Source organism: Rhinolophus hipposideros, assembly GCF_964194185.1.
Source record: "Rhinolophus hipposideros genome assembly, chromosome: 2".
Classification (NCBI taxonomy): Eukaryota; Metazoa; Chordata; class Mammalia; order Chiroptera; family Rhinolophidae; genus Rhinolophus; species Rhinolophus hipposideros.
Window position 1 is genome coordinate 103956977 of NC_138048.1, and position 20046 is coordinate 103977022.

Consider the following 20046-nt stretch of genomic DNA (forward strand, 5'->3'; position numbering starts at 1 on the left):
GAATGTTCGTTGTGTTGCAGAATCTGGGGCTTGGGAGATGTCCTTTTATTCTGGTCTTGCAGAAGTTTACTTCTCAAATACAGTTGGGTAGTTAAGGGCATTTTAGAGTAGTGGTTGTAACTGAAGTAATTCGAAATTTTCCTTTTAGAGGAAAATCTAGAAAAAGGAATCAGATGTATCTGTAACTTCTGAATAGCTATACAAGGTATATGATTAGGCTTAGCCTACTAACTGTTTAATTCATTCTTGTGGGACTCACATATGGAAAAATCGAATTCTTTGGTGGGATGTGATAAACTGTATAAAGGGAAATGTAATTGGAGAAAGGGAGAGCTCAGCCTTGGATGTTTTTTGAATGTACTTTGGAAAATTACGGAGTTTTTAAACTTGGTATTTACTTTGGACTTTTGGCATGACATTCTCTTCTAATTGATTCTGACGTGTGATTAATAGTGGGCAGATAGAGTTTAAATGACTTCTTTCTTTTTTCTGAATTTCTCTTGAGGCCTGAAGTATAAGTCAACTCAATTAATTGTACGTGAGAATTTTAAAAACCCTAGTGTGTGTGTGTAGCATTGTGTGAGTGTGTTAGTTTGGTGAATTATTCCTCACTCTGCTCACTTGTGTGGTCTTCTTTATTTTTACCTAGAAACCGCTGAATTTGCTTTTGAAGTACACATTTGTTTTTTCAGTCTTCCTTGGAGTACACCCCATTGAAAAGCAGTAACAAATGCACATTGGATAAAATTAAGAGTACAAAGGGATAAACTGGAAACTCTTGCCCAACTCATCCCCCCGATTCCTGCCTTCAGATCCTTGTGTGTTTCTCTAATATTTTATGCCTATACAGGCACTTACTATGTTGAACCAAATGAAGTTGCCACCTTTATAAGTTGGTATAGGTAGTTTCATATGGTTCAATGTAATGTATGTGTATGTCTTTTTTTTTTAACGTGGGTAGTAGCCTGCTATGCACACTTACATATCTTGCTTTTTTAAATATTTAAATCTTGGAACTTGTTGCATATCAGTGTATATAAAGATCAATCCTTGTTCTTATTCCTGACTGCATAGTCTTTTACTCAATGGATTATGTGGGTTTTTGTTTGTAATAGAATATAGATTATTTCCAGCATAAAAAAATTACATGTAACTCTGCAATGATGATCCTTTTTACTTGGGTTCTGTACTTTTACTTAGGTTCTTTTACTTGGATGAAAGAGCAGCCTATATAATTAAATTCCAGGCACTGACTTTTGATTTGAAATGTATGTGCTTTTTCAGTTGATGGTAATTAGTCACTGCATGTTTGGCAGTGAGTGATCATTGCATCTAAATCCTGGCTTTGTTGTAACATCTAGAAACTTGGGGAGCAGTTGTTGGTCTGGTCAGGCCCTGAAAGTGATGACTTGGAATTGGGGAGTGGGTTGATAACCCTTCTATAGCTTGCAGAGTTATTACATACTTACGTACTGTGGTTTGAGAGTCACTTAATAGCATCTTTCCTGTCTCAAGTCCAGGATCATTTAAGAGATGGAAACTGAAGACGGGCACGTGGTGATCCGTCTCCCCTCTGTTAGTGAGGCAGGTGTTGGAGAACAGGGTCTTCCGTCTAATAGACAAGGACTTAGTTCTCTCCTGGCTGCAGGCAGAACCAGGCACAGGGACCCTTGCGAACCTTAAGCTTGGTGGAAAAGGGAATCTGCTGTTAGGTTGGTGTTGAAGATAAGAGCCCAAAGAGTGAGAAAAAGAAGAGGCTGAAGCACATCTGAGTAGTACCCCCCCACACCTTTATCCCTCAGGAGAAGGTAGGGGTGGGGAGAGGAGAGAGCTCAAGGTCAGTCCACAGGGAAGTTAGAGGAAGGGGAAATAAGTGTTCTCTCCCAACATTTCAGGGCAGAATGGACCATATTGTATATGAGGAAGGAAGTGTTGGGGCAGGAGAAATAACACTTGCCCACGTGACATCTAATCAGTTGGAACAGCTAAGCTGGAACTCCAGTTCTTACTCTCTGTTCAGTCCTCTCACTGCTGGGCACACGTTCTTCAAGAGTTCATGACCACTGGCATCTTGTGAGTGTCCCCATTTTCATAGATGTAGTATGCCAGGTACTGCTGCTACAAACCACACCTGCACTGCAGGTCCCGGGCGGCTGTGGCATTGGCAGTGGCACTTAGTGCACCCGCTTTGCTTTAGTCATAGAGTGTGGCCATATGCTAATGAATGTGAAAATACGGTAGTATACATTTATATATTAATGAGTACTGTGACACTTATATGTGATTATAACTAGTATAATACTCCAGTTCTAGATAGTGTTGTATGTTATAATAAATACACATTATAATAAACATTCAGCATTGATTCAACAGATACTATTGCAGTTCTGTTGATAGATAGTTCAGCATGAGCAAGAGCAGCCATAGTCCCTGGATTCTGGCCAGTGGGCCAGCGTGGGAAGGCCTGTGTTGCTTTCATGGAATGAGTGTGCCGGGGAGCCTGAACACAGAAGGTGGGGAGATGGTCAGAGGCTAGAACAAGGGGAGTCTTGTAAGCTACTTTAAAGCTGTCGGCCTTTAAGAGCATCCAGAAGAGGAAAGGATTTTAAACGGGAGCTAGCATGATCTGTACCTTAAAAAGGTCCGTCTAGCTGCAGTTGGAGAGTGGGTTTTGAGGAGAAGCCGCGTGAATGTGGGTTAGAAGACTTGCAGTACTCCGGGCCAGAGGTGATGGCCTGGAGCAGGGTAATGGCAGTGGAAATAGAGGAGAGAACCTGAGGTAGTTAGGAGCTAAAATCGACAGGTTGCTTAGGGTGTGGTGTTGGGAGGCAGGGGAGAAGGTGGCATCTGGAACTATTCAGAGATTTCCGCCTTCACCTGCTTCCTGGATTCTAGGCCCCACTCCCCGATGCTGTGATCACTGGAAGAGAAATTGGTGGGGGGTAGAACTTGACTTCATTGTTGGACAGGCTGAGCGAAAGTGCCCTGAAGGGTCCAAATTGGAATGTTGTGTAGCAGTGAGTTATGTGGATCTGGACTCAGAGGAGAGGTGTGGGCAGGAGACGTGGTTGGGGTAGTAGCCCGATGGAGGGCTGGCTGCAGGTGAGGTTGCTGAAGGAGGTGGTTCTCAGCCTTGAGTGCACATCAGAATCACTTGAGTGTGGAAGAAATTCCCCCCACCCCCCACCCGAGATTCTGATTTAATCGGGCATTTAGAAGCCCCCCAGAGAGTGCTGGTGTGTGCAGCCAAGGTTGAGACCCACTGGTCTAGAGAGAGCATGAGCTGAGATTAGAAGAGGAACTAGGACTGAGCCTGGAGGGACACAGCAGGTGGCCAAGTAGGACAGGAGGAGTCTGCAAGGGAGACTACTGAGGTGGCCAGAGAGAGGTAGGAGGAAACTGAGTGATTTCATGGAAGTGAGGAAGCGTGGCCAGCAGTGCCTGCTTCTGCTGAGATGCCAAATGGAATTCAGATTCAGGAACGTGGACATCATTTAGCCACCATGGGTAGGTGTCAGTGGGAAGCTTGGAACAGAAACCGGTTGGAGTGGGTTGAGAAATGAAAGTGCAGAAATGGAGACAGCTAGGCTGGCAGCTGTTAAAGGTATTGGGGGAGAAGCAATAAGCAGCACAAAAGCTGTGCCATTGTTTTTGGATATTTTGGCTCCAAATAACAGAAAACTGACTCAACTGGTTTAGGTGGTGAGGAAAACTTTCCTCATTCAGGAATTCCAGAAGAAGGTAGCTCTAGGGTTGTGTATTTAGTGGCTCAACTATGTCATCAAAGACCTAGGTGTGTTTTTTCCAGCCCCACTATGGGACGTGGACCTCTGGCTGCAACCTCAGGATGTCAGGATGGCTCTGTAATTCACACATCAAGCCAGATATTAGTCTCCAGCAGAGGATGATTTTCTTATCATCTTAAAAAATTAAAAAACACAGCAATACACATATGAAAAGAGTATTATTCATAAATAAAAAGGTTGAATTTTCAGAAATGAAACAACGAGCACCCAAATCACAACTCCGGTACCCCAGAGGTCCCCTTATTTCTCCTAGTCACTACCCATCACCTCCCCCAGGATAACTGCTATCCTGACTTCCAACATCATAGGTTGGTTTTGCCTGTTTTTGTGCAATTTAAACAGAATCATACAGTATGTGCTCTTTCATGTTTGGCTTTCAGCATTGTTTTTGAGATCCATATTGTTGCATGTAATTGTAAAGTGTCCATCTATTGCATGAATACACCACATTTTATCCATTCTATTGTTGATGGGCATTTGGGTAGTTTCTAGTATTTGGCTTTTATAGGTGGTGTCATTGTGAATGTATATATTCATTTCTGTGAAGTGTATAATCAAAATGGAATTGCTGGGACAGAGGGTGTGCTTATTATATTCAGCTTCAATACGTAATTTCCAAGGTGGTATGACTTTGCATTGCTACCTGCAGCATATGAGAGTTTTAGTTCCACATCTTCAGTAGCACATATTATTTTGTGTCATTTCATTTAGACATTCTAGTGGATGTATAGGGATACAGTGCTGTGATTTTAATTTGCATTTCCTTAAGTTGAAGGATTTTTAAGTTGTGCACCTTCATATGCTTATTGACTACTTGGATTTTCTATTTTGTGGCGTGCCTGTTTGAATCTTTTGCTATTTAAAAAAACTTTTTTGAGTTGAATGCCTTATTCATTAGCTTTTTTTGTTTTTTTTAATTTTTGATATGAGTCATTGTCAAATACATAAACTACAAAGATCTTCTCACACACTGGCTTGCCTTTTCACTTGATGTTTTCTTTTCACAAACAAGTTACTGATTTTAATATTGTACAACTTATCAATTATGTCATTTATGGTAAGCATTTTTTGTGTTTTGTTTATAATCTCTGCCAGCTTAAATGTCATCAAATGTTCTGTGTTTCTTCTAAACTCTTGATTGTTTAACTTTGGTATTTAGAGTTGTAGACCACCTGGTGTTGGTTTCTGTATTTAGTGTGAGGGAGGGTCCAAGATTCATAGGAGTGTCCAGTTGACACAGCACCATTGCTTAAGAGTGCTTTTTCCATGCATGCACTGTCACTTTTGTCATTGATCAGGTGACTATACGTAAGGATCTGTTTCAGGTTCTTGTATCCCATTCTGTTGGTCACGTCATCTATCTTTAGATAGCTTTTTCTTTTTAAAAAAATATATAGCCTCTTAGTAGATAGTGTTATTTGGTAGTGTAAGTTACCAAGTTTGTTTTTCCTTGTAATTTCTTTTTAAGTGATAAGTCCCCCCAGGTCTCATTGGCCAGCACTGGGTCACATGACTACGCCTAAGCCTATTAGTGGGAAAGAGTGGCTGTTGTCATGATTGGCTTCAACTAATTAGGAATTATCTCTAAATTTTGTAATAGAGAGGTAGACCTCACAGCAAAAGTCTAGTAACCAGGTAGAGCAGGGGATAGCTGTTGGGTAGGCGACCAATAGTGTTTGCTTAGGGTTTAAGACATTTTTGTTGTTTTTTCAAGATGAGAGATCTGAGCATATTAAAAGTTGATGGGCAGTTGTACTTAATGCCACTCAACTATACATTTGAAATGGTTCAAATGGTAAATTGTATGTTATGTATATTTCACCATAAAAAATTTTGATGTTTTAAGAATGGAGGAATTATATGGCACAGGTGGGGAAATTGGCCATATAAGGAAGAGGAGGAACACTTTTATTGTAAAGGAGAAAAGGTAGGGCCAGATACGGGTTTGTCTGTATGTTTGGTAGGAAATTGAGCGAGTTCTCTTTAATGCTCCAGTTTACTGGAAGCAAAGATCATCTGCTAAGAGAGAAGAGAGTTGAAGTTTGAGGAAAGGACACACGATTTGAAATGATCATTTTACAAAGTTAGAGAATGATTTAACCTAGAATGATGGCTTAACATGTTGAAGGCCCCTTGAATGAATGATAGTGCTACCCGTATACTCTGCTGTGTAAGTTTCTGCATAAATACTTGGCTCTCTAGATACAGGCAGGGAGAAAGCAGAAAGTAGGATTGATCCAGAGTTGGAGTTTTGCCATAGAGCCAGATGTAAAGATAGGGACAAAGGAGTATAAAGAATTAGTATGCGTGTGAATATGAAATGCTGAACCAGCGAATCTCAAACTAAATAAATAAGGAAGTGAAAAAAAGAAATTAGGTAAGTCTGTGAGTTGGGCACCCTGAGGAGACAGTAGGACTAGTTGAACAAGTGAGATGGACGCAACTAGGTTGGGAGGGTGGGATGCCTGAAGTAGTGATTTTGGAGTTTGAACAATTTTGAGTGATGATAAGTTCCGGGGTGAGAGGAGGGCAGTGGTGGGTGTCTGGGCTGGTATAGAGGAGGAGATCATAGAAGGAAGGTAAGCCAGGAGACAGACTAGCTGTTGGATGGGTTAGTACTTGACGGTTTACATAGTACTGTTTCAACGTAGTATCTGATGTAGGCTCTGCCTCAAAAGAGGAAGAACAGAATTAGTATCCCTGTTTTATAGATGAGAAAGCAGGCCCAGAGAGATTAAGAACTTCCTAGCAGCCCCTGGGAGAGTAAGTGACCGAGTTGGATTTACCTCCATCCCGTGCCCACACTTTCATGCTCTCTCCACTGAGGCCTAGCGGAGGTGTTGTGTGAACGATCTGGGAGTTGTGTTTTTGGAGATCAGAAGTCTTGCTGACCTGCAAAAATAGTGCCAAAAATAAAACCTACAAATAATGACAGGAAATTAGGCATGGATTAAGATGTAGGTTAGATATATGCAGGAAATACCCCAGAAATATTAAAAGTCGTTATTCCTGATTGTGATTGTGACTCTGGATAGCTTTTTCCCTTTGTTTTACTTTTCTGTATTTTCCAAATTTCCTATAATGGACATACATTCTATGGATTTTTTAAAGTTAAAGAATTATTTTTTAACTAGGTTCTATATGGGAAATTCAGAAAGTACAAATAGAAACGCAATATATACCTTTATTAAAGGAGAAATGTGAATATTTTATTTTTTGTTTTTCTTTTTAGAAATGCGCTTGGTGATGGAAAGAGAGCCATTATTCTGAAGAACAATTGGACAAAGGTAGGTTTCTTTTATCATTTACATTGGACAAATTATGCCATACAACTTTGTGAAAAGTCAGTTTATGGGGTGCATATAAAAATGCAGGATAAAATAAGCAGAGCTGAAGAACATGTTGGGGACTCTTCAGTCCCGTAATCAGAAAGGAGACGTAGCACAGCAGTGAGAGGCGGCGGATGTCTGAGGGGCACAGGTGGCCCACGGGAATTGTGGGGTACTTGAGAATACCTGAGCAGTGGAGTTAGCAACACCTGCACACTTTGGATGGATTAAAGACCTAACTGAAACATGAAACTTGAAACTGAGAAGGAACTATGGGAGACGGTCTTTATAACCTTGAAATGGGAAAGTATTTCTTGAATAACACACAATGCACAAATGAGCGGGATACATTTGAGTATATCACGCTTAAATACTTGTGTATGTCAAAATACTGTGAATGAACTTGTAGTCTGGGAGGAGATAATTTGTTGCATATATAACATGTATAACTGATAGGATTTATATCCAGAATATGCTAAGAACTGAAATCAGAAACCCAGTAGAAATGGGCTACAAAACAAGCATTTCACAGAGGAGGAATCCCGAATGGGCAATAGGAATACACTAAGCTATGTTTCCTAGTACTTAAAATTGTACGGAGAGAGGAAAACGAAACCAAGGGAGCAGAATAGAAAGCCTCCAAGCAAACCCCATGTACATGAGTAAATAACACAATGTGATACGGTTGGGGTACTTCAGATTGGCAAAAATTAAAGAGACCAGTAGCGCCGAGTATTGGTGAGTCTGTACTGACAGGACAGTACAGAAACCGGTGGGGTGTGCATTGGTGAGAGACACCTGGGAGAGCGCTGTCAGGGGCATGGGCCGTGATGACCTGATTCGCAGTGTGTGCGGCCCTACCGAGTCATGGCAGCCTTGCTTTAATGGCAGAGGACTGCAGAGCCTCACTGTCCGTTAATAAAGCAGTGGATGAATGGGACTTTCACTTGATCAGTCACTGCTGTGCTGTGTCTGGTCTGTCCCCTGTCTGGAACATTCAGTATTTCTCCTACCTCTGTCCTGCTGCTCTTTCCCTTCTCTCCCTTCTCCCTTCTCCACTCAGTGCTGGCCGCCTCACTGTTCCTTAAACACGCCAGGCCCACTTCCAGTTTGTATTTGCTCTTCCCCCTGCCTGGAATTACAATAGAATGCGGGAGCATGAGCTACCATGTTTCCCCCAAAATAAGACCGGGTCTTATATTAGTTTTTGCTCAAAAAGATGCATTAGGGCATATTTTCAGGGGATGTCTTGTGTTTTCACGTACAACAATCTACATTTATTCAGATACAGTCATGTCATCTTCTTCTGGAACATTGTCATAATGTACTAAATGCGTCCGTCTGGCTGACGATCTTAACGGGGGCTTATTTTCGGGGTAGGTCTTATTTTCAGGAAACATGGTAGCTCCCTTATTTCCTTCTGTTGTTCATTGAAAAGTCTTCTCAGTGAAACCTTCTCTGGCCACATTACGAAAATGCCAAACCTGCCCGTTTCTACACGTGCTCCTCCTTCCCTGCTTTACTTGATTTCCTCTGCGCATTTATCATCACTGCACATCCTGTGGATACTATTTAAGGCTTGTTGTTTACTGTTACCTCCAGTACAATACGAGCGCCAGTAGGGCAGGTTTCTTTGTTGGGTTCATTGAATCCGGACTGTGACCGGCCACCTGGCACACAGCAGGTACTCGCTCGTAAATATTTGCTGACTTAGTGAATGAATGAATTGAATACTAGATTGTAGTAGAAATGAATTAGCTGGCTTATCACCTTTTATAAATTTAAAAACGTGTTGAATGAATAAAGCAGTAAAAATCACAATGTAGGCTAGAAAAATACCTGTCAACTCTTGGTAGTGTTTACTTGTGGGCAGTGAGAGAAGGAAAGATTAGAGAGGTACAAAGGAGATTTCAGTCAGATTTGCATAGTTTTATTTCTTTCATTAAAAAAAAATGAAGCAAATATAACAAACTGTTAACAGTTAATTCTAGGTGTTTGTTATATTTATATATTCCCAAATCATAAAAATATCTGAATATTTTTTTAAGTAGAGCTTCATTAAGACACAAAAAGATAACATGCTCCAGACTTCATTCCTGGATTTACGTAATTTGTTTTTAAAAACAGAGTGAGTAGAATCATAGAATTTTAGAGCCTCCAAATTGCGATTCAGGTGGTCTCAGAGTGTATTAGAACCTGAGGATTGTAAAATTCCCCAGGTGGACTTCTGCATCCAAGTTTCGGGGTCACTTTTTAAATAACCTCATTTTACAGATGAAGAAATTGAGTCCCAGAAAGGCATAGTGACTTTCGCAATGTGTCATTACAAGTAAAAGACCAACCAGTTTGTTACTATTTTCGTTACAAATCATCATTGTGTTTGAAACAGTCTTTGCTGGTCTCTGAAGCTGGCCTTTGGCAGGTGGTCTGTAAATATTTACAGAACGAATGGATGATGGAATTCTAACTACTGAAATCCAGGCCATGATAACCAATTTCCAGAGATACTTTTTGCTATTTCAATCTGTTATCAATTTAGAATGTTTATTCCTGGCTGAATTTGTCAAACATAAAATGTTTACTTTTTTTTTAAGACTGTGTTTTTTAAGAGCAGTTTTAGGTTCACAGCAAAATTAAGAGGAAGGTACAGAGATTTCCCATAAACCCCCTGTCCTCCACACCCATATCCTCCTCCATTATCAGCAACCCCCAACAGACTGGTGCATTTGTGAAAATTGATGAACCTACGCGGATACATCATAATCACCCCAAGTCCACAGTTTATTTTAGGGTTCACTGCCTAAGTGTTGTCCATTCTATGGGTCTGTACAAATGTATAGTGACATGTATCCACCATTATGACTCACCCGGAGTATTTTTACTGCCCTAAGAATCCTCTGATCTGTTTATCCATCCTTCTCCCCAACCCCCTGGCAACCATTCATCTTTTTACTGTCTCCATGGTTTTATCTTTTCCAGAATATCTCATAGTTGGAATCAGACAGTGTGTAACCTTCTCAGATTGGCATCTTTCACTTAGTAATATGCATCTAAGTTTCCTCCATGTCTTTTCATGGCTTGATAACTATCTTTTTAGTGCTGAATAAATACTCCGTTGTCTGGATGTACTACTGTTTATTTACCGATTCACCTAAGGAACAACATCTTGGTTGCTTCCAAGTTTTGGCAGTGACAAATAAAGCTGCTATAAATGTCCACGTGCAGGTTTTTGTGTGGATATGTTTTCAACTCCTTTGGGTAAAGAACAAGGAATGTAATTGCTGGGTCATATGATAAGAGTATGTTTAGTTTTTTTAAGAAACTGCCAGACTGTTCCAGAGTGGCTGCACCATTTTGCCTTCCCACTCACCAACAATGAAGGAGAATTCCTGTTCCAAATTCTCACCAGCATTTGGTGGCGTCAGTGTCCTGAGTTTCGGCTGTTCTAATGGTGTGTAGTGGTATCTCCTTGCTTTAATTTGCATTTCCCTGATGACATGTGACGTGGAGCATCTTTTCATACGCATACTTGCCACTCCCTGCATATCTTCTTTGATGAGCTCTCTGTTAAGGTCTTTGGCCCATTTTTTTAATCAGTTGTTTGTTATTGTTGAATTTTAAGAGTTCTTTGTATATTTTGGGTAACAATCCTTTATCAAATGTTTTTTTTCCAAATATTTTCTCCTGGGCTGTGACTTGTCTACTGATTTTCTTAACATTGTCTTTCACAGAGCAGAAATTTTTAATTGTAATCAAGTTCAGCTAATCAGTTATGTCTTTCATAGATCATGCATTTGGTGTTGCGTCTAAAAAGTCATCACTAAACCCCAGGTCATCTAGGTTTTCCCCTGTTATCTTCTAGGGGTTGTATAGTTCTGCATTTTGCATTTAGGTCTATGACCCATTATGGGTCCCACATTGGGTCAAAATGACCCATTTTTTTTTTTTTTTAAAGAAAGTATTGGCTTTTTTTATTTTTTATTTATTTTTTTTGTTTTTTTTTTTGTTGAGAGCCCACTGGCCCATGTGGGAATCGAACCCGCAGCTTAGTTAGGAGTTAGGAGCACGGAGCTCTAACCGCCTGCGCCACCAGGCCGGCCCAAAATGACCCATTTTGAGTTAATTTTTGTGGAAGGTGTAAAATCTAGATTCATTTTTTTTACATGTAGATATCCATTTGTTCCAGTATCATTGGTTGAAGACTGTCTTTGCTCCGTTGTATTGCCTTCGCTCCTTTGTCAAAGATCAGTTGACTGTGGTTACTGTTTTTTGGGGTTTTTTTAATTGGGACGTTTTATGATGATTGCAAAAATATTTGTATACGTGAAAAATATAACTTAGTAAGTATTCAAAAAATATGGTAACTGTATATCTAGGTCAGTTTTTATTTTACCAGAAAGGAATGCTCACCGAAGGGTGGTTTAAATTCCAAAAGCAAAAGTAGACTGTTGCAAGGTACATTTTTCAGTTTTATAAGAATCCTTTTATTTTACAATTAATAATGAGCCTGAGTCTATTGAGGCATGCCTTTAGGATACAAGCCTGTACAGGAAGGTAGAACTCTGTAGGTTTTTGTGTGAGGGTGGGCCATTTTTTCTTCTCTCAGGATGGATTGAACCATGTGCCCACCTGTGGATGAATCACTATGACCTGAGAAATGGTGCATTTCGAGTGGCCAGTCTCCTGGGCCACAGCTATGTTTCTACCCTAGTGTCCGTTGTTGAGATGGGGCTCTAGAGTTGACAGTTCTGCCATTACGATGTGGAGAAGGGACATGGTAGCCCCCCAAAAGGAGGGGATGCTGGACAGGTGAACAACAGGGAATTTTTATATATGTGACAGAGAATGAGATAGTGTCAAAGAAGAACAAAACTTTCTGTTGTGATCGGGGTCAAGAAACTCTGAAATGCCTTTAAGCTTCATTCAAACAACTTCAGCAAAGAGATCTGAATAAACTCCTTTCTCAACCGATAGAAATTATACTGGGTTTTGTAGAATTTAGGGGAAAGGACCAGTAAAACATGAGAAACATGGAGGGAAAAGAGAAAGAAAAGTGTGTTTTTTACAAATGTAAGCAGATGTGATTTATAATCTATCATAATTTCCTATGCTGTGATTTTTTTGGTTTTTTTCTTTTTTTTAATGCAGTTATTTAAATTTTGAAGTTGTTGTGCAGCTGGGGGATAGGATCTTGGTTTTGAGCTCTTTATCTTATGCCTTTTGAGGAAAAGCAGAGTTGAACCAAATGCAATCTGAATTGGGCCGTTGATCTGAGCCTAAATAGTCTGGCTAAATAAAGAGTGCTGCAGAACTCAGGCTGGGTTGGGGCACTCACTGAGCAGGGCTGTACGGCACCAAACCTGCGTAAACAAGGGTCCTCATGGTTGTTTCTCCTCTTAGAGAACAGCCCACTTCCTTTGAAGAGTCACTTCACTTCCGATTTCCTCTTTTCTCGTAGAATCAGAATGTTCTTTGTAAAGTGTAGTGAAGAGGAAGGAGCCCTGGACTCAGAGTTATAAGGTCAGGGTTCTTGGGTTTGCCTCTAAGTAAGTGTGGCAGGCCAGCGTCTAGCCTTTCCACTCACTTGGAGGTCACTTCTCAAGTGGAGGTACCGTGCCTCAGATGGGTGTTTGGTCGGTGAGTAACTAGAAGAGAGGTTGGAGAGTGAGCCCAGGTTTGGTAATATTAGCTTTCTAGATGAAAATGTTCGCGCTTGACAAGATTTCCCAGAATGCATCAATGGGACCAGCCAGGACTGTGTGGTTCTGTAGCAAAAACAAAACAGAGCAATAAAAAAAACCCGATCATTGGAATGAAGAGTAAATCAGTGGTTTTTGGACCTTTTCTTAAAGCCAAGAGCTACACTTAGAGATAAAATATTTAAAAGCTGATGAAGGGAGAGATGGATGGAAGATCTAGACTAGATTTACCCCTTATCTGTCTCCGTGCTCGTCAGAGGGGTTGGAAAATTGCTATAAAAGTTGACTTCCAGCTCTAAAATTCTTTTGATTTCTAAAGTGTAGGGAATGTAATGACTTAGAGACTATTATTACTGCCTTAAAGTATTGTGGAAAAAATAAGTTATTTATAATGAATGATTTTTATACTTTATTTGGCATAAAGATTATATTTCATTCTTTACTAGTAAAATATAATAAAGGTTGAATTTTTTTCTTTGGGGTGTACAAAAATCTCTTAAGCAAAAATACTGATCTCTAGTCAGGTGTTAAAAATTATTATGAGTACTATTCATACATTGCACTTACCTTGTTTAGATAATTTTATTTCATGAGAGGGATTAATATTTTTATTTTTCATTCATAGGGTTCTAATCTTAACATTTTAAGTAGTTAATCAGATTTCAAGCAAAATATTTTTCCTTATCTATTTTCTTTAACTTAAGCATATTTTTGAGAAAAATTAAATTTATCTTTTTGGAACAGGGTCATTATCGTTATTGTGCTGCTCTTTCTATGCTGGGGGAATATGACTGGGCCCTGCAAGCAAACATTAAAGCTCAAAAACTCTGTAAAAATGACCCTGAGGGAATCAAGGATCTAATTCAGCAGCATGTAAAGTTACAAAAACAAATAGAAGACCTGCAAGGTATTTCACCTAAGATTCTTTTTGATTATAGTCAAATTCCCTTTAAAACTTTTGAAGATGGATTTCTTGGATTAATGAAGGACCATTAATCAATTCTCGGATGATTTGTACTTACTTTGTTATCTTGATCAGATCACTTTTTTCCATTTCTATCTGTATAGAATTACATTAGTGTTATATTCCATTAGGTAATCATAAATGATTTGTATTTTTATTTGAAACATTCAGCAACAAATTATTACTTATTCTTTTGTAGAAAAATATGCCTTTCTGAAATTTTGAATGAAGCAAATCCTTTTTGAAACAAAATTGTTTTAAAATTTTCCCCGTTAATAGAGTTGTTTGATGTTTTTGCACCAAGTTTGTGGCATGTATATATATGTATGTGTGTGGCATGTATATATGTGCATGTATATATATGTATATATATATACATGCATATATATGTATGACACATATATCAGAAATTAGCTATTCAAGCTAGGAATTCTAGATTTTTGTTCTGCCCTTGTTTTCTCTAAGTCATTTTGCTTTGTCCAATGCCTGAAATTCTCCCACTCTATGCTTTCAGTGTATAGGTCTTTCCCGTTTTTTTCTTCTTTGGGTATTTAGTGTCTTACGAAGCTGAGCTGAGCGGTTCTATTTCACTAGCAAATGTTGTCACCTAATATAACGTGATTATAAGATTGTGAGCTTCTTGAAGACAGGTACCATCACATTTATATATTGCTGCATTTAGTCAATGACCACATCTAATGGGATGTCACATAAGGTCTGTGTAACATTTTGTTGACATGGTCATAAAACTAAAAACATCTATAAATACAAAAATTGCTTAGGTTTATATTTTAGTTCTCTGAATGTGATGTTCTCACTGTCAGCTTAAAGGAAATTTGAAAATCTTTTAAAATATGTGTTGCCAGTGCACTGATCACTGTGTGTGTGTGGTTGATTTTTATAGGCCGAACACCAACTAGGCATCCAATTAGAGCCTTTTACGAAAGCAGGTGAGTAACTCTCAGTCCAGTCGGTAGCTGCTACTTAGCATGGCTTTGCCCTGTGATTTTAAGAATTTCTGTGTTTGATGCTTTAGTAGCTAATAAGAACCACAATAAAGTTGGAGATGGATGGAGATAGGTGGTTTTCGAAGTGTTCCTGGGAAAGATCAGGTGACCTGTGGATTGCAGGATTTGTTTAGCTGACTGTTTCCCTGAGTCATTTGCATACGTAGATATTGGAGATACGTAGCCTAAGCCTGTGGGAAAAGAGGGGTGAAATGTTAATGGGACGGTACTGTGTTTGAATGGGGCCAGTTTTGGCCATCAGGGTCCTGGCAGCAGAGAGCAGCAATGAAAATCGATCAAGCTTTCCCCCCACATGCTATAGGTACCTAAGATATTGAAGCTGTTAAATTTAAAAAAGAGAGACTTACGTATTTTAATAGAAACCAGAATACATTTCTTGAGTTTTAATACCAAATTAAAAATAATATTTATGTATAAAGCCCAGTCTCAGAGGTAGAGATCCTTTTAAAAGCAATCTTGCTTTCAAGGAAAAAGGCTGTACTTGCTAACACCTGTTTCTTTGAAGGTTAACTTGTTATAAATTACACACTAATCAATAAAAATAAAATAGTTGTTCTTTTTATCCCCACTCAGGGCCTCCACACCTAGTCTATCAGCACCTGCGTTTAGAACTTCACTTAACTTTGTGGAGACCGAAAAAGATTCCAGAAAAACTAATCACGAAATGGCAAACGGTGGTAATCATAATCTAAAGGTAAGTTCAGTTAAAAACGGAAATTAAAATTATTTCAAGTATAACCTCATATTTTTACAATGATATTTCGGTGATAATGGGAACTAATATCTTGGTGATAATGAACATTTTTTTTTCTTGTCAATATCAAGAGAACAATTCTCTTTTTAATAAATAATTCGGTGAGCTCTTAAAACTACATAAAGATCATATTTCATCACAGAATTTCTTTTGAAATCCCTTATGTGTGTTTTCAAAATATTTTCTTCTGAATTTCGTTTTACCCTAAGATAATTCTCTGTATGGCTTCCCTTTACATGTCTCTCAATCAGTCACCTGAGAATGAGTGACAGTGGGGTCTGGTAGCCACGTTACCCCACTCCTGACAATGCTTTGGATTTGTTTTTTTTCTCCCTTTTCTTTTTTTGCAATCTACTTGGCTGCCTGGCCCTGCACCAGCCGACCCACCCAGTTTGTGCTGTGCTGGGCCTGGGGGACACCCAGCCCCGTCTCTGTCCAGGTGTTTCCCCAGCCCTTGACTCATTGCTGTGCTCAGCCAAACCTCGATCTGATGGTTTGTTAGTGCCCCTCCAGGCCTCTAGCCTCGCACCGTCATCCGTGCCCCAGATAATCTGTATTGGGGATTTTTCTCTGAACTTGAGTGGACTCAAAAGTCAGCAGGTACCACCAAGTCCACGTTTATATTTCTCCCCAGTGTTTGAGGGGAACAAGGAAAATGGTGTTTAGATGGGTAGTAGGCTTTGGAGGGAACTTTTCCAACCCATTATATAGTTCTTTATTGTTAATAATGAAAATCTCAAAGAGGCTGTATTCAGTTAGGGAGAGGAGCATAAGGAAAGATGTGATAGTATTAATTTATACAGACCCTTACTGAACAACTGCCCTGTCGGGCATCATGCTAGGTGACAGAAATAGAACTGTCATTTCAGACTTTGTCATAACATAATCTCTTATCATTTATCATTTTGTTTGTTTATTCATTTAAGCTTAACCGCCTAGGTATTTTAGTTGCTTGGATAAATTCTGTCCTATTCTATTTTATTATTTAGCTGTTGGATTCTTCATAGCTGTTTTGTTTTTTGTGTCTGTGGTTTTTGTTTTTTTTTTGAGAGTTTCACTAATTGCATTTTCCTGGGTAGGCGGTAGATGAAGCTTTGAAGGTAGACGATTGTGACTGTCATCCTGAATTTCTACCACCATCAGGTGAGTTTTTTTCTTACGTCAATTGCTGCTGAGTTAATGCAGTATTGCCTAAACTTCTATGCCTGAAAATTGACACAAACCTCATTTATATTTCCTGTTGTTCTCCTTTTACTTTACAATGCCTCAGTGTTAAGACGACATTGAACATTTATTTGAGATCCACGCTCGGTCTTTTCATATTATTGATAAATTTAGTTTTTGGAACTCCAAAGTAATGCAAAGGAAAGATGAAGCTCTTCTTGGTCTGCTACCTAATTTCCATTAGGCCAGTGCTTTTTCAAATTTTATTTCATTATCTTTCCCCAGCCAAGAAGGCTTTTTAGATATTTTTTTCTAATTGCCCTCTTCCCATGAAATTTAATGCCACGGATACTGTTTACCAGTAGTATGTATATCTCTGCTTTATATATAAAAAAGAGGTCAAAGTTTTTCATCTCCCACTAACCAGTTTTCACCCTGTTTGGGGTATTGGGGGTGATGTCACCCCTATTGAGAATGGGTGCTTTAGGCTGCTGATACTGGTTTATTTTAAATTTTGTGTGCTGAGTGCATATGTTTATTTACACGTCTAGTGAACATGGAGACAGCAGGACTTCAGTGACTTGACATCATTGGGAAAAGAAGCGAATTTCCATGCTTCATGGATTTCTGTCTCTCTTCATACTGCCTGATTTTGATGGAAACCATTCTAAAGTGGATTATATGCTTCCCTGCCTTTTAAAACAGAGTTTAAGAAAATACAGATATTCTTGATGACACAAAGTTGTTACGCATAAGTTATTTATGTCAAGCTTTCATGTGCTCCTTCCAGGGTTCTTACAGTGAGATTCTTGGCCTTCTGGTTAGTGATCCCGTTGCCCTCTTTTCCTATCTCTCGTGTATTGGTTCTTTTGTTTTCAGTGGTTTTGCTCCTGGCAGCCTTTTGCTTCCTGCAAGTCTATCTTCTCTTAGGCTCCAGTGCCATATGTCCAACTCTTATTATTGGGCATTTCCATTTGTTTAGCACATTAGCAGAATTACAGAGAGGGGAGACTAAGGTGATTGGCTTACCTGATGTAACTCGAATAGCATGTGAAAAATCTTTGAGGATAAAACTTTTTTTTTTTTAAAACAGCTTTTTAATTTATTGCTATTTCTTAGGCAGTTATTATCACAGTATGTTTAAATAAATAATTTAAATACTGTGTACACTTTAGCATCTATATTCAGTTGAAAAAAATTGAGGTTCCAGGGTTAGGGTTAGTAGTTTTGCCTTAGGTCACACAGCAGAAATCAAGCTATTAATTGAACTGTTCTACCTTTTTAGAAGCCTCTTGTTTTCTGAGGCTACCCAAAGCAGCCCAGGCTCTTATCCCCTCTTGATACATAGGCTCTGACTTACTACTACTGCCGTCTTTCCCCGAAGCTTCCATCAGATACACCCATCCGTACTGCTGTGCTCTCTTCTACCAACTTGGCGCATGGCACTCCCTGCTCAGAAGTGTGCAGTGGCTCCCCACTCCTGCCCGTGGGGTAAAGGCTGAGCTCACGAGCTGGAGAAGCAGAAGCACCAGGCCTGGATCCCCCACATACTTTTCCAGCCCCTTTCCAACCTTGTGTCCTTAACCAAACTTGCCAGGTCACACAGGCTTAAAGTGAACTTAATTCCTGAGTTTGACCCATTCTTTCCAGATTCTGCTTGTACTTAAAACTAAACACAAATGCTACATCTGCACTAACTTTCCCCAGCCACTCCAGCCTAAGTGATTTCTCCTTTCTGTGAGTTATAAGAGCAGTTACTATGGAATTAATCTTTTTTTAAAATAATTTTTTATTTTTCAATTACAGTTGACATAGTGTTATTAGTATCAGGTGTCCCAACATAGTGAGGAGACATTTATATAACTTACGCAGTCATCACCCGGATAAGTCTAGTACCCATCTGACACCATATATAATTATTACATTATTGACTACATTCCCTGTGCTGTACTTTACATCCCTGTGACTGTTTCTATAACTGGAAATTTGTACTTCTTAATCCCTCTCCCTTTTCACCCATTCTCCCCCACACCAGGCAACCATCAAAATGTTCTCTGTATCTGTGAGTTTGTTTCTGTTTTGTTAGTTGGTTTATTTTGTTTTTGAGATTCCACGTAGAAGTAAAGTCATACTTAATATGATTTGTCTTTCTCTGACGGACTTATTTCACTTAGTGTAATACCCTGTAGATCCATACGTGTTGTTGCAGATGGTGAGATTTCATCCTTTTTTATGGCCGAGTAATATTCCATTGTTGAATGTACCACATCTTCTTTATCCATTCATCTATTCATCTATTCAATGGACACTTAGGTTGCTGTTCTTGCTATGATAAATAATGCTGCAGTGAACATAGAGATGTATATATTTTTTTGAGTTAGTGTTTTGGATTTCTTTGGATAAATACTAAGAAATGGAATTGCTGGGTCCTTTATTGTCTATTATTATAGCCTTTGTTTTGAAGTGTATTTTGTCTGGTATAAGTGTTGCTACCCCAGCTTTTTTTTTGTTCCCATTTGCATGAAGTATGTTTACCCATTTCTTTACTTTCACTCTCTGTGTGTCTTTTGATCTGAAGTGTATCTCTGGTAGGCAGCATATGTAAGGGTCTTTTATTCTCCATTCAGCCCTCCTATGTCTGCACTTAATGCATTTACATTTAAAGTAATTATTGATAGATATGTAGTTACTGCCAGTTTAGTATTCATATTTTTGACTTCTTTTTCCCCTTCTTAAAGAAGTCCCTTTAACCTTTTTTGTAACACTGGTTTGGTGGTGATGAACTGCTTTTGCTTTTTCTTATCTGGGATCTTCTTTTCTTCTTAATGGCGATTGCCTTTTACTGTGGTGACCCTCTTTTCTTCTCATCTGATTATAAACTACCTGAAAATAGGAAGTGTGGCTTCTATCTCTATTTACTATCGGCCTAAATAATAATAATCATTATAATTTATATTTATAATAATTTTATGGCATACGTAGAAAAACATATTCAGTAGCTTCTTTTTTGGCTTACCTGTTTGTAGTTACATTAACATGCAATATTCCTTCCTTTGCTTTCTTATACAATGTACATACTTCTTATTATTAAACTTTCAAGCCTCTAGATTTTTTTTGTGTACAGATTTCAGGAACAAATACTTTTATATTCACAGGTCAGCCTCCAAAACATAAAGGAAAACAAAAATCCCGAAACAATGAATTGGAGAAGTTCAGGTATGTTTTTTATCTAAGGTTTTTTTTGGTGTTTTTTTTCCCCTCTCATGTCCTCCTCCCTAGAAAAAAGGGAGGAAAAAAAATCT

At 38.9% G+C, this 20046-nt stretch overlaps 1 protein-coding gene across 10 annotated transcripts in view; it reads left to right on the plus strand.

Annotated features, from left to right (window-relative positions):
- The window catches only part of TTC3 (tetratricopeptide repeat domain 3), a 106979-nt gene that overhangs the window by 26603 nt on the left and 60330 nt on the right, over window positions 1-20046 (plus strand). For 6 of the 10 annotated variants that reach the window (XM_081029644.1, XM_081029641.1, XM_081029643.1 and 3 more), the window contains 6 exons: window positions 7039-7093; window positions 13579-13741; window positions 14703-14748; window positions 15400-15520; window positions 16660-16723; window positions 19900-19960. In XM_081029644.1, coding sequence (XP_080885770.1) covers window positions 13609-13741; window positions 14703-14748; window positions 15400-15520; window positions 16660-16723; window positions 19900-19960 — 425 coding nt within the window. In that variant the 5' untranslated portion in view covers window positions 7039-7093; window positions 13579-13608. The remainder of the gene's footprint in view (window positions 1-7038; window positions 7094-13578; window positions 13742-14702; window positions 14749-15399; window positions 15521-16659; window positions 16724-19899; window positions 19961-20046) is intronic. The other 4 variants (XM_081029639.1, XM_081029647.1, XM_081029646.1 and 1 more) reach the window with 1 other exon arrangement.